The sequence below is a fragment of the Tyto alba genome, unplaced genomic scaffold (genome assembly GCF_018691265.1).
Source record: "Tyto alba isolate M040663 unplaced genomic scaffold, T.alba_DEE_v4.0 Super-Scaffold_42, whole genome shotgun sequence".
In the NCBI taxonomy this organism is placed as follows: domain Eukaryota; kingdom Metazoa; phylum Chordata; class Aves; order Strigiformes; family Tytonidae; genus Tyto; species Tyto alba.
In genome coordinates this window covers 18,102,975-18,117,454 of record NW_024881318.1, presented here as the reverse complement: position 1 = coordinate 18,117,454, position 14,480 = coordinate 18,102,975, and the positions used below count along the sequence as shown (strand labels likewise).

Below are 14,480 nucleotides of genomic sequence, written 5' to 3'. Positions count from 1 at the left end.
ACATTTTGTTTCCTCATGAATCTTTTTTTCCCTTGTATATTATTAGCAGCTGTGCTGATTTTAATTTTCACTTGAATGTTTCAGGTAAAGGAAACTCCATATTTCCAGAAGAAAACCACACCTCCATTTGATGACCGTGGAGCTAGGGTCTTTGCACCTGATGCAGGCGGTACTGTGTTTGTTCCTCTCCTATACCTTCCTGTTGTTTAGTTGTACATTGAGTGGCGTGAGGTTTATTTGTTGATTTTTTTTCTTTACAGAAAAGGTTATTTTAAGGCTGTTAAGTTTTGAGCTGTGTTCTGGATTCAGGATAGCAGGCCATTAATTCACTGTTTTTACTTAGTTTGAGTGAATGTGGTATTTCTTCAAAGCAACATAAGCTTGATTCTGGTGTAATAAATGACGGAGGAAAGTCTCTGTATCTTTGATTCTGATTTGAGATAATGCTAATTGAAGACAGGTAATGAGATTTCATTAAAGAAAGTAACAAAATCTAAGCTAACATAAAACATATATGCCACATATTGAGCTGTTACATTTTGACTTTAATTACATGTGAATTTATAGGAACCAGTTAAGGTTGTTAGGTGTGTATTTTAGAAAGTAAATTTTGTCTTTCTGTAATGTTTCCATGACAGCCGATCAGTGGAGGTGATGGGACATGGTACAAGAGACTTACAGGTGGTCTGTAACGCCTGGCTTGTTTTGGAATGTAGTTTCTTCTTACTCCAGAGTAGTCAGGAATCTGTAGGTGTTGATATGTCTCTCCAGTAGGACAACTGAAAAAGAACCATTGAAACTGGTCAATGGATAGCTATTGTCTTGCCTTCTAGTTAACTGGAACTTTATTACAGGCACTTGGAACATCCAAAGAGATACCACACCTTACTGATTTTTTTTTTTTTCTTTTGTGTTGTTAATGTAATACATAAAGCTGATTTTCCTGGACGTTTCTTTAGTTTACTAAGTTACAATTTTGAACAAAAGTTACTTTACATTGAATTTGTTGGTATTTTCCACCCAGGATAGAGCATGTCACTAAAGTGTCTTCAGCTTGTTTCTGCACTGTTGAGTCTAGTTTTTTCCTATTGCAGGCACTGAGTTACAGTTTTTTAAAATGTGTTTCTGTGTTCATTGATGCATGTGTTATTCAGACATATACTATGGTATACGAATCTTGTTAGTGTGAAAATCGGTAACATACTAATATTACATGGGTATCGTTGTTACTAGTGTTGATATGTGCTAAATCCTGACATTATATCTTCTTACAGTATGTGTGTAAAGTATGTGTGTTTAGAGCTTGAATTCTGTCCTTTGCAATGTTTTGTTATGTATAATAAATCAGGACTAAAATATGATGTCTGTTTCCCAAATACTAACAATATTGGGAGCTTAACCACTTAAAAAAAAGTTTCTACATCTTTATGCACACATCTTCCCCAGCCTTAAAATGCTTAAAAGGGGAAATTTAATTGAAATAATATTGGTTCCTTGGTTTTGCTTTTTCTGATGTCTAATTGCTCTATCTACAGGTCTCCCATCAGGTCCAAGTGATGTTGTCAAAAGCCCTTTTCAGATGCTTCGACAGCAGATCAGTCTCACAGAAATAATGAATACTAGCCGTTCAGATGCTTCTCAGTTTTTAGAAAATACAGAGGATACAGGATTACAGGAGCACACAGATGAGAACTGCCTTTACTGTGTCTGCATTCAAATACTGGGTTACCAGCCTAACAACAAAGTAAACTCTTCATATAGTCGTACAGGTTAGTGTTCCTTGTGGGGAAGTATGATAAAACAGGATGAAGATGCTGGATTATGTTCACCTTTAAAAATGATTAATCTGTAAGGTCTTTTTTTCTTACTATCGACCTTGAAATTAATTCTCTGCAATAAGCTCACTGTGCAACCAATGGTATTTTTGTGGTCATTTCCAGCTTTTTTGATTTCTAGTGGTGTTATTATGACTGGGTACCTGCGTGTTTTTTCAAATATTTCTAAGAGCTTATCAAAATTCAAAATTTGAAATCTTTAGTACTTAAAATTCATGTCCTGAAAACTGACGCTTGCTGTCAAATGAATGAAGACTCTGACTTCAAAGCAAGTCTGTACCATAAAACAAGACAAAGAAATCAGAGGATCCAGTTGAAGTTGAACTGTAATTTCTGGGGTTTAGTAATTTTCCTTCATATTTTGAGATTCAGGTGAGATGCATAATTATTTTTACCTAACCTGCTCGGCAGAGCTTGCAGTTGCATGCCTTTTTGCAATGTCTGCAATAAAAAGATAATCCAGTAATGGATGCTGCTTAGGAATCCTCACTGTTTTACAACAGTGTTACACATTCAGCTAGTAGCACATACCGTACTGTTAGCAGAGGAGATGATCTACAAAATGGGTGGAATGGCCCAGAGCACTGAGTTTAAGCTCGAGTTCAGTATTGAGAAGGGATAGCAACTAAAATACCAACTGTAGACTTCAAATAGGATAACAGGATTATAGGTATGGCAGAGCCAGGCTCTTGTCAGAGACACACAGCCAAACGATGGACGGCCACGAGCATGTGCTGTAGGAATAGAAATTCCAGTTGTACGTTAGTTACTCTTTGCAGTGTTAACTAATCACATTTTGAGGTGTACCCTTCTTTGAGCAAGGGGTTGAACCAAAGTGATCTCCAGGAGTCCTTTCAGACCTGTTTTTCTGTGGTTCTGTTAACTATGCGACAATTAAAAGCTTGGGTTTTATATTCATCTCTTTCAATCCAAAATGGCAAAGGCTGTGGATAGTGAAACCTCCCAGAAGAATCCTACTTGCCACATCATTCTGCAGATGAAGTGAGAGCCCTTTCTGCAACACCTGTGATATTTGTATGAACCAAAAAAAAAAACTATGCATCTGCAAAAGCATCTTTATTATGTTACATAAAATAGAGTGTGGATATATCAATAAGAGCTCCATGTGATATGACAGTTTTTAGGTTTTAATCAGTGTTTAAGAGTTGGTTATTTTCACCCGAGTATTTTAAGATTCAAAAAAAAAGTGGTTTTTCTAGACATTTTGAGTATTATTTGTCCAAAATCCAACATTAGTTTCTAGCTGGTTTATATGCACAATATGTAGTGTATCAGTGCTTGCATGCTTACCATTGTTGAGAAATAAGCATCTGAGGTGAGGAAAAGTGTGAATAACAAAGATGCGACATCTTGTTTATGTCAGATTTTTCAGACATTCCTTATACTGACTGGTGTGGGCAGACCATACACAATCACTTAGATGTGCATTCCTCCAAATTTTCTGGAATTTCAGGCTGTAGTGATGCAGTGTCCCATGGTTCAGCTAGCAGCACCAAGAGTACAGAGCTTGTACTAGGTAAGTTTGAAAACCTTATGATTATTAGAGACTATAACTGTTAAAGTATTTCTTCGGTATTGTGGAAAAACAGTACTTCATTTATACATACTGCAACAAAGTAGTGGTTATTATTTAAAAAAAACAGAGACCAAGAGAGAAAACAGCAGCTATGTTCGGATGGGAGAACATTTTTAAACTCTTCTCCTTTTGCTATACAGCATTTGTGCAGGTTATTAAATAGCTCTGTATCTGACATTACAGGCAAATTGATTGCCTTTTTTTCCACACTGGTGTTAGTTTTTAAAAAAATATATATAAAAATTAATGAATTTCTGTACATAGAAAGACGGGGTTTTTTAGGCTTGAGTTTTACATTTTGAGTTATAATTTCTTATGAAGTAGCTGGTTGATAACTTCTCCAGCACCTTATAGAAACAGAGCAAGTAATCACTCGCCCCGTTTGAAACATGATTTAGTGGTCAAGACAGCACAAGTTTTTCCACTTATGAAATGATGGTTTACCTTTTTAAAATATTTCTATGTTAATTCTTGAAAACAGTATCTTTTTTTTAAAGTTCTAATTTCAATGGAAATATCTGTTGATAGTTCAGAATGGATATATATGAATGTGTGTGTGTGTGTGTGTGTGTTTGTTCATGAAATGGTAAAACAAGATTTACATAGCATAAGATTAGCACAGTCAAAGACTATTCTGTTTATACTGTTCTAATTTGTTCTTCCAGGAGTAAAATCAATCCCAGATGATACACCAGTGTGCAGAATACTTCTGCGTAAAGAAGTCTTACGCTTAGTAATCAATTTGAGTAGTTCAGTAGGAACTAAGGGCCATGAGACTGGACTCCTGACGTAAGTTCAATTCATTTCAGATGTTTTAGCAATGTCTGGTTGTATGTACTCTCTAAGATCTCTGGGATAGTGATTAACCTTATTTTTGACTTAAAGCATAGTCAGATACGATTGACTGTAACACAAAAGTTAAGCAAAGAATTTTTCTTTCAATATTTTTGCTGACTTTAATTTTTTACTCTTCCCCAGTCTTTCTAAAATCAGTAGTTCAACTGCAGTGATACTTCATTACATACCCAGTATGTCATGTGTCTTTAGAAAATAAATTGTAATTCTTTTTTGCTATTTACGCCAAATAATATATAGCAGATAAGCGGAATAATAAAATGACAGTAGCCTTTTGACAAACAAATCTGCTCTGAGCAAGAGTACAACTACTGGAATTGATTTATAGAAAAAATCATGTTAGGGACCATGTTATAATAAAACCTGTAGGTTTCTGGGCTGCTGATACTGGAAACTGACATAAAACTGCTAATAGAAAATGCAGAAATACTCATTTAGTTTCAGAAATGCTTACAGGTAATTAAGTTTGCTTCTCCATATTTTTTTATTACTGTAGTACATGTGGATGCCAATTATCTGATACGCTGTTCTTTTTCTACAGTTATTATTTTAAGACTAGGTTGTGTCTGCAATTCTGTACAACTTTCAATTTCTGTATATTCTCCGTGTGTGTGTGTGTGTATATGTAATATATTCTGTTTCATCTCGTTATACAGATTTCTTCTAGTTTGGTAAAAAATAATGCTGTCTGTTCTGATTTTCTTGCTTCATCAGATCCAGAATTTATAATGTCTCTTACTGAAGAGTCGTACTTTGTTAATGATGACAATCAAAATCTAATTGAACAGTTTTTTAAAAATATGAGGGAAATCTGTTCAAGACACAAAATTTCTTTTTCCTGTTATTCAGAATTAAGGAGAAGTATCCCCAAGCGTTTGATGACATATGCCTTTACTCTGAGGTATCCTACTTGTTAGCACATTGTACATTTCGACTTCCATCTCGAAGGTTCATTCAGGAGCTATTTCAAGACGTACAGTTCTTACAAGTAAGTGGAGCGTTCAGAGGCGATGAGTGCACCAAAATGTGCCAGCTGGGTGCAAGTTGCATGTTCTGAATAAAAGGTGCTTTCAGATACGTCTTAAAGGAAACCATTTTATTTCGCTAGTAAAATCTCTAACAACATTAATGCTTCATCTGTCTTCTAGATGCATGAAGAAGCAGAGGCTATTTTAGCAACACCATCAAAACAGCCAGTAATCAATACATCAGCAGAATCCTGACCTCTGTCTCACACAGTGCATTGCATATAGACTTCCTGAAGTGTTCAGACAACCTCTGACTGGATAAAAAGCTTGGAGCATCATCTTCTAGACTGTTCCAGAAGCTATTGGTACCTGAAGACTGAACTGAAACCTTTTTCTTCCTCAACAAATTACTGCCCCAGTCTTTTGAGCCCTTTGGGGAGTTATTAAACATTACCATAGTTTTAATAATAGTAATTACCAGTATATGCAAGAGCCGAGCACTGAACACCTCCACAAGTTTTCATTTCATTTTCTACCATAAATTAAAAAAGAGGACAACATGCAGAGACATCTTTTTTGATTGACTTCTGAGTCTGTTCCAGAGAAGCAGAACAATGCCTTGCTTTTTAAAACCTGGATACCAGGAATCAGAGATGAGGGTGCATTCCATTGCCAGCAATGGGGAGCCATGCTGTAATCATGGACACCAGGGGATTAATGTTAGCCTTTCTGTGTTGGTTTTTGTACTGTTTATAACACTACTTTGGGGGTTTGTAACTTCAGACAGAAAGAAAAGCCTCTGTGAATCTGAGGTTTCCTTTAAGTTATTTTAATATTGCTGTAGTTGTAAGTCATGTTAGTAGCAGTCTCTCCAATTTCATTACATTTACGCACATGTTCCTTTTCTGAACCAGTTTAAGGGTTTTCACTACAGTTTGATTTTAAGAATAATAAATCATTTAAACTTAAGATGCTGAAATTAGATTGTTTTCCCTGAATGATATGCATGTGTTTGCAGTTTCTAAACTCATGCTCATGTAGTATGAATGCTGGTCTTACTCTTAACTAAAACTCTTCAAAGAGCATGATTTGTATCAGGTAAACTAATATTGCGTAAAGTAAACTTGAAGTCATTTAGTCATTGCTGCTTTTGTGAGAAGACATAATAGGAGTTTTTTCCAAGTTCCATGGAAACACCCTTTTATAAAAACAAAGGTTTTTTTGAATTTTCCATGGATGAATGATCAAGCATCAGATAGTACTCATAACTGTAGTGAAAAGCCTTAAGTACCAAATTTTGGAGCAGCAGTACTTATAATTTTATACTGGTGTTTAAGACTTGTTGCAAATGTTAAATGATACAGTGACTGTTAATGACTGAAATAGTTGCCTCAATCACATTACTAGTGAGGTTTCTAAATTAGTGAGTGCAAGCTTAAAGTAAGAAACCCTGTCACTTTTGTCGTGAATCTAAAGATTCAGAAGCCTTTTTACAAAGGTAATATAAATATATGCAAATGTGTATATACAGTAGCATGGTCACCTTTGTTAGAATGCCTATAATAGAAGGGATTACACTTTGATTTTGATATAGGTAATTCAGCTGGACTGTACTAAGTAGAACATATTTTTATCCATTCACTTTTGCCATTTTTTATAATTGTCAGATTAATACTTAAGTGAAGATAAATGACATTTATCCTCATGCTCATAACTCTGTTCTTGCTAGCTATGCTACTGGAGATTTCAGTAAGTAGTCCTGTGAACAGTAAAACACAATTCCTAGTGAAATGCAGAATTTGTTTGTTCTTACTGGAAATTTCATCTTGCCACATAAGCACTGCTTTGCAGCTGTCACTTCACTGAGTTATGTGCACTGCATACCATCAGGTTCTGGTGAAGCAGATTATAAATTGCTGCTCATAGTCAAATTTAGTTCCTAAGATTATATTTTCATGAGTTCCCATTGAAAGAAAGAGCAAAAAGAATCTGATTCAGCTATGGTCAGTGACACAAGTAATATATCTATATGTCAAGACATGTTTGAAATGCTCTGAAAACATACCACACCAGTAACTATTGGACTTCTCTGGTCATAAGAAATGTTTCTGTAAAACCAAAATGTCAATCACAGTAGTCCAAACAGCAGTATAAACTCCAAAGGAAATAATGTAGTTTTCCCAAAAATGGGGCTAACATATGTTATACAGTAGTTTCAAACACTACCTCAGTTAGGCTAGAGTATAAGAGATTTGTTTTAATAACTAGATGGGGTTACATCAAACAACTCCGTATTATTTTTCTGCAGTTAAAGTAAGTTTTATCACCTGTATTTAAAAAACCACCTTTGTTCATTTGTTACCAGCTTAACCCATAGCACTTAATGTAGAAAGCGCCATAGGAAGGCCTCTAGTTATAAAAAGGTAAGCAAAAGCAATGTCAATATACTTTTGAAAAAATCTCCATCCTGAAATGCTTTTGTGTTCTGAAGTACTCGCTTGTGTGGGGATCCGTAACAACAGAAACTTGATGTACAAATTATGGCTGCAAATTCAGTTGTACAAAGTAATTTTTTTTTTCCTAAAGTGTATGAGTGTCAGAGATTTAAAGATGTAAAGTCTGTACTGTACATAACATACAACATTTCTAGAATTAATTTACGTATTTACATGATGCTCACATTAATGTTTCATTTTAATTGGCAAATGAAGGGATACTGTTACTGAAGGAATTTTGTATTGGCCTAGTTATAAACTGTGAATTTCTAATTCTGTAGATCTCTTTTTTTAAAAAAAAAATATCCCTTTCAAAGTTCTTATTTTGGGGTTTTATTTGCTTCATGATAAAACTTCAGAAGAAAACAGTAGGAAATAATTGTGCTTATATTACCCTTAATAAATAATCCTTCCACTTCCCCTGGAAGGGTTTACAAGGGAAGCTGACAGACCACCCATTTTGCATTTTTCCAATCTAAATGATTGGCAGTTCTGTCGAATGAATGGTAAAACGTATAGTGTTTACTTACACTGTATGCGAATAGAGTTTGGTTGCTGTGGCAAAGAAAACTCCTGAATGATTCAACATGCTAACACAAAATACTCAGCTCTGGGGTGAAAGCCTTTGTGGGAAGGAGAGGCTGGCTGTGAAACCCATTGCATTTAGTCTACTACCTTAGCTGGCTAATTTTGTCTCCTTTTACAAGTCAGTGGAAAGGGGATAGTCCTTTCCAGAGGGCAAAGACCTAACTAAAGGTCTCCCAGTTACTTTCCTGAAGGCCTGTTTCTCTCCACTGAGTGAGAAGGATAACAAAGCTAGGTGCTGTGAGTGTCCTTTTGGAGAGGGACCTTTTCAGCTGTCTGAAATTCAGAGATGCTGAATGCTTCCAGTTGTCATGGACATCACTTGGAGCTAGAGATGGTCAGGCTTTGAGGTGCCTAACTTCTGTGTTGGACCTCTGGCACACTGTGCTTGAAACAGTCACTTTTCCTCATCTGACAGTTCTTATTTGACCTGACACGTACCTTAAATGTGCTTTCACTGGGTTTTGTTTTTTCCTAAGACAGAATGAAGTGCTAAAGTATTCAGTAGTTTAGAGCACAGTGGCTTGGCCCAGTGAGGTTAGCTGCCCTTATAAACATTTAAAAAGACAGGAGTGAGAATTCTGCTCATCTTTTTGTCATTTTATTTTGAAATTTACGTAGTGGTCTTGAATGAGAGTTGTAATTTGCAGTGAGAGACTGAAAAAAACTATAGCACCTTTACTGGCCAGAGAAAGGTCACTGTTGGAGAAATGGGAATAATCAAAGGGTAGTCAGAGATGAAAGAGTTGTTGCTGCTTCTTAGTCTGTGTTGTGGTCTTGGTATTAGTCTGTTTGGACTGCAGGAAGCTGGTGTTGCCTTGTAAGTGAACGCGAGCTCAAGCTGAGAAGTCACGGTGGAAGAATTCTTGCCAGGCTCCGGCACATCTCTGAGGTTCCTGCTCACTTCCTGGCAGGGCTGTGCAGAAGTCCTGTTACCTCAGAGCTTCACCGGAGCCACTTGAAAGAAGGCCGTGTAATTTTTTTTTTTTTAAGTTACACTTCTATTATCATGTGCTTACTAAAGGTATAATAGAGGAGAGTAAAATATGAGAACTGTAGAAGACGTGCTAGGAACATGCTAGAAACCCTCAACTCCTTGGTTTTTAACTCCTGATTTTGGTTTCTTGGATAGTTTTATTTTCAACAGATGTGTATGTTCAGAAAAGAATGTCAGTTTTCTTTGGACTATTTTTGTAACGTAGGTGGACATCAATGCCACAGCATGCAGAAATTGCACATTTTGCTTGAGTTGCTTTGTAAAATACACTATTTTATTTGAGAAATGTAATTTATGCCAAAAAGTGTAACATGCTATTTTGCCACTGAATAGGGTGTTTTAGCACAAGGTGCAATGTCTGAGGGGAGAAAGGGTAGACACTTTGTAGATTTATTTGAAAAATTTTTCCAATACTGGGCTGTCAGCACCCCTGAAACTGCATTACAAGAGATTATCTAAATTAATCATTCTGAGGAGGGAGGGGATCAAGGAAAATTTCAAGATTTATTCTTCCTGTCCTGTGTGGTCTTTTTTTTAGTAATACGCTGCTACATATTTGGAGGTTCTAGTGTTTGTAGGTCACTGAACAGACATTGAAATCTGATTTATATTGTATACCTGTAACATAGAAAGAAAAAGTATTTATATATTTTCCGTAAGAATATTGCATTGAGCTGTGTATAATTTAAACAGAGGCTTGTCTCAAAATGGTATTGCCCACCTTGATTTTTTTGTGTTTTTTCCTGTTTTTTTGTATAGTGTGTACAGTTCATGTCAATGGGCATTAAAAGCCTCCTGAAGCATAATCTTATCAAAGGGATGCATTGTTAATAAACTGTACTTAAAGTTCTTATAGTTGTTCTGGTCTCATATGTATCTCTCAGCACTAGAAATGGGTTGGAATTTTATTTATATTTGTAAGTTACTAATTAACTGTATCAACCTGAAGCTTTCCAAATAAGCACTTGTCAAAAATATATTTTACGTTACAGCTTTGTAAGATGTCTTATGAACATAGAAGGGGACTCTTTGATAGGTTGTACACTATTTTTATTTTTAAAATTTAGCATACTGATAGAATTAATAATTTTCCATTATGAGATGCTTTAAGTATTAGCATTTCAACAGCAGCTGTGAAAGTTGAATTATCAACAAGAAAAATGACAGAAGTTTACAGTTTTGAATGCATTCAACTACTGATGCAAGACAGATGTCTTAAAAATATATATATAAAAACTATACATGCCTTTCCATCTATGCAAAAATACCTTTCTAATCTTCAGTTCTAGTGCCCAGACTGTACCCTTCAACTGGCACAAAGGCATTATCCTCCTTGGAATCCTCTGTTTGCGTGCTTTTAAACACAGGTGATATGATAAAACATCACCCATTAGGGCTAGCAAGCAGAAGGGTCTATAGATAGAGGTAGCTTCTCATCACCTTGCCAAGCAATCAGATACCTGGTGAAGTGTTTCCTTGCTTCTAGATAATGAAGTTTCATCAGTGGAGGATCTCCCCAGGGAAGACCAAGGTAGCTGAAGTAGGAACTCTCAACAGACCCATGTGTCTCCCCCCACCATCGGGAAGGCACAACTGGTTACACTGCCCCCACACCACCCCTCTTTGCTCCCTGGGCTGAATTACTGCAGCCAAGCCCCAGTGACAGCACCTTTCTCAAAAGCAGGAGTTGGCACTTCCGTTACAGCTGTCCTGCAGCATAAGGAACTGCAGCACATTGAAATGTAAAATGCTTCATAGAGTAGCCTGACGCTTTCCACTGACCTCTGTATTGGAATTTGTTAGACATGTAACTCCATTTAGGACACCTTTCAAACCCTTTTAAATAAATAGACAAGCTTTTGAAATGCACAACTAGGGGGTTTTATTTCAGTAGTGGCAGAAGACCTCCCTTCTGTTTGTTGGCCTTTTTACCAACAGTAAAATGTTTAAACTACTCAAGTACATACAATGTGATGAAACACTTGGAGAAGGACATGTTCTAATTTGTACAGATGCTATGTATGGTGTCAAACTTTCAAATTTATTGTAACTCGAAGGAGAATAATGTAAAGGGAGAAGGAGTTTTTCTGGGATGTCTCCATCAAATCAGCCTCCTGTTCTCTGTCAAACTGCAGTTCAACTAAATGTGACCAGCCACGCTTTCTTACTCCACTCTCTGATGGCTGAAACGAAGGACTATACTGCATTAGTTTTTCTATGTCTCAAGTAAATCTGTGTGCAGCCTACACATGGACACCACGGTGTATGTTGACCAGATACCTCTAACCACCATTAGGCACCTGTGTGGTTGTACCTCACCTTGGGCCTGCCTGAAGACTTCTCCCTCTGCAGTCAGTGCTTGTCACAGCTAAGGTCTTACTGCTTTTCCTGTTGCAACACAGCTCATGGACATTACAACACTGTCTACAAGCAACACTGCAAAACCTAGATGTGGTCCAGTTTCAAAACTCATTCTATCTGCAGCTGTCTAGTTTTTAGGAAGTGTGATTACCTAGTTAAACAGAGGGAAGACAAGTAACTGCATTTTAACAAATTAGCTGAAGATGAAATTGTAAAAAACACTTCATTTTTTTCCCCTTTTGAGAACTTCCTGTTCTGTGCTCTTATGTAGAGTTCTTTTATTTGTGAAAGATTCCTGACAGCTTCATCATTTGGCAAAACCAAAGGGTTCCTTGTAGACTAAGGAGGCTAATCTGGTGAGACTTTCAGATACAATTCCACCTATTCTGCTTCATGACAAATATACGATTTTTTTAAGTCGAAATGGAAGACCAAATTTGCTGCTGCCTACTGTAATTTACTTTTTTTAAAATACATGCAAAAGCAGTGTTGGAAAGTCTAGCTAAATATGCAGCCTGAATGTAATGTTCTTCACAAACAGGATTCTTACACCTATACATCTGACTACTGTCTCTGCTTACCTGGTTGTTCGGGGCTTGTTACATAAGTGTAGGGGTTAATGCCAAAATGAGCCAAGTTCATGTGCACAAGTGGAGAGACAGTGCTGTGATGACACCTCTGCAAACACTTGTCCTCCTGGGATAACTGTTACTTTCCACTCAACTCTCCCGGTTTCATTGTTTAGTTACAAGGATTTTGTTTAGGATTTTAAAGGGTCACTCTTCTAGGCAGAGAAGGCAGAAGTGTGAGGACCCCCAGCTACCAGATACGGGAGCATCAGCCCACTAACAGGGGCCTGTACTATAAAAATCTATTTTCCATGCTCTTTCACCCACCAAGTGTAGTTAGAAGGCAGGTGAAGTAAAAGCAGGACAATTACTGGATTTTGGTGCAGAGGATAGCATTCCTAGAGAAGCCAAAGTTACCCTAATCTTTCAGTAATGCACCACACTGAATGCAGGTAACCCTTCCATTCTGATTCCTTACATCCTTTGAGAGAGAGAAAATACAACCTTCCTGCCACACCACCCCACCCCTCCCCAGTGTTACTGGGCTGAGGCGGACACCAAAGCTGGTCCATGCACAATGCACACTGGCTAGGGATGGCCAGAGGACATAGTAAGCACACACAGAATACTTCAAGTGCATTAATACACTTCTTGAGCACAATAGCCTACCTGCTTGTTTAACTTGCTCCTCTACTTTCTGAATAAATTTTCAATCTCTGCAAAATATAGTAGTTCTTTACATCAGGCTATGAGAAACTGCTGTGATCTAACCTACTACATAATACAGGCCACAAAACAGCCTGTAAATCTTACATAATGCCTGTAACTTGTGATGAAACCATAGCATGCATCATTCCTCTGCACAAGTCAGTATTTTTAAACTAGTCCTGAAGCAAGAGCTTTGTAATGTTAACAGAAGTTGGGCGGTTGAGCTTGTGAAAGCCCTCATCAAAAAAAGTTGTTAGGGTTTCAGAAATTCTTATTTATATTGTGTAACCAAACACTGGATGGACTTACAGAGAGTACATCAAGGTCTCCTCCCTTGGCAGTGCACATCTGTTTGTGAAACATATCTCGGACTGGTCTTTCTGCCAGCTGTTTCTTTGGGTGTTGAGGCAGCAACTTCATTAAAAATATCAAAGTAGTAGTGTGGCTGATACAGCACTACTGACAGTTCTGGCTTGCTTGCTACTAGTGTCTCCGGTATTTGATAAGGGTCAGATTCAACTGCAAGATGAGAAGAATAAGCAAAATTTTCAAACCAAGTATGAGTCTGAGGTGTAGGTGTGAGTGTAAAGCCTCTCTCTTCATTTCCATTAGGGTAAATCCAGGAAGAGTTGTGACCATCAGTCCTATCTTCTGTTGGTGCTGAAGACAGCTGGCTCCATGGACATAATTTCTGGTCTTCAACATTACTGTCCACTGCTAGCATGTCGGGAATGCAGTCACTTATTTTCAATACTTTCTCAGAATTGATCTACAAGAGCCATAAAGCAAAAAAATTACTCAATGGAAGAAGCCCAGCGTAAAGGAAATGGAGTGATTACTTCAAGGACCTCTAATATTGTCTTAATTTATTTGAAAAATCCAAACAAAAAAAATGTAACAGAATTTGAAAGAAAATATATGTACAGAATGTTCAGCAGAAGCTGTATTTTATGTGGAATTTATCAGAGTATTTATTTAGAGATTTGTTTTTTAAGTAAGTTCAGTATGACTACATTTGAAGATGGAACCATGTCCCTCTACTTCAGAGACTTTGCCAGGCTTTTGATGCATGCAGTTTTTAGTCTGAACAACCAGCAGCTGGAAGGCAGCAGCATGAGCTGTTCAGTTCCACAGACTCCTCGCTCTGGCATTAGTGTTCAGTGAACACCAGCAGCAAAAACAGCAGCAGCCCCACATGTGCCAGGGGAAAGACATGCTTGTGGTGTTGCAACGATCTTGCACGCTGCATGGAAGCAGCAGCTCCCTGTTTGAAGGGCCTACAGAAGAAGTTGAAGGCCTTTTGCCAATCCTTCGCTCCCAGTCAGACTTAGCAGTGCCTGGAAGAGAGCCCTGCATCCTCCCAAGGGTCAGCAGGTGCATCTCTTCTGTGCCCTACTGCAGAGGGATGTGTGGGGCAGGAGGAGAGGGCAGACACAGTCCACAGACTGCAGCAAAGTCCGGGCAGTGATGGGCTTTGAACACTAATACTGGAAGAATCACCTACTGATTC

At 37.5% G+C, this 14,480-nt stretch overlaps 2 protein-coding genes across 3 annotated transcripts in view; one reads left to right on the top strand and one right to left on the bottom strand.

Annotated features, from left to right (window-relative positions):
• RICTOR (RPTOR independent companion of MTOR complex 2) overlaps nucleotides 1–10,183 on the top strand; it is an 88,759-nt gene extending 78,576 nt beyond the window's left edge. The window contains exons 33-38 of the mRNA XM_042804414.1: nucleotides 85–169; nucleotides 1,536–1,769; nucleotides 3,220–3,372; nucleotides 4,098–4,221; nucleotides 5,137–5,275; nucleotides 5,436–10,183. Of these exons, the coding sequence (XP_042660348.1) occupies nucleotides 85–169; nucleotides 1,536–1,769; nucleotides 3,220–3,372; nucleotides 4,098–4,221; nucleotides 5,137–5,275; nucleotides 5,436–5,510 (810 nt within the window). The 3' untranslated portion in view covers nucleotides 5,511–10,183. The remainder of the gene's footprint in view (nucleotides 1–84; nucleotides 170–1,535; nucleotides 1,770–3,219; nucleotides 3,373–4,097; nucleotides 4,222–5,136; nucleotides 5,276–5,435) is intronic.
• Nucleotides 10,184–11,189: 1,006 nt separating this feature from the next.
• Nucleotides 11,190–14,480, bottom strand: part of LOC104365979 (oncostatin-M-specific receptor subunit beta) — a 35,746-nt gene continuing 32,455 nt past the window's right edge. For both annotated transcript variants that reach the window (XM_042804416.1, XM_042804415.1), the window contains exon 20: nucleotides 11,190–13,739. In XM_042804416.1, the coding sequence (XP_042660350.1) occupies nucleotides 13,290–13,739 (450 nt within the window). In that variant the 3' untranslated portion in view covers nucleotides 11,190–13,289. The remainder of the gene's footprint in view (nucleotides 13,740–14,480) is intronic.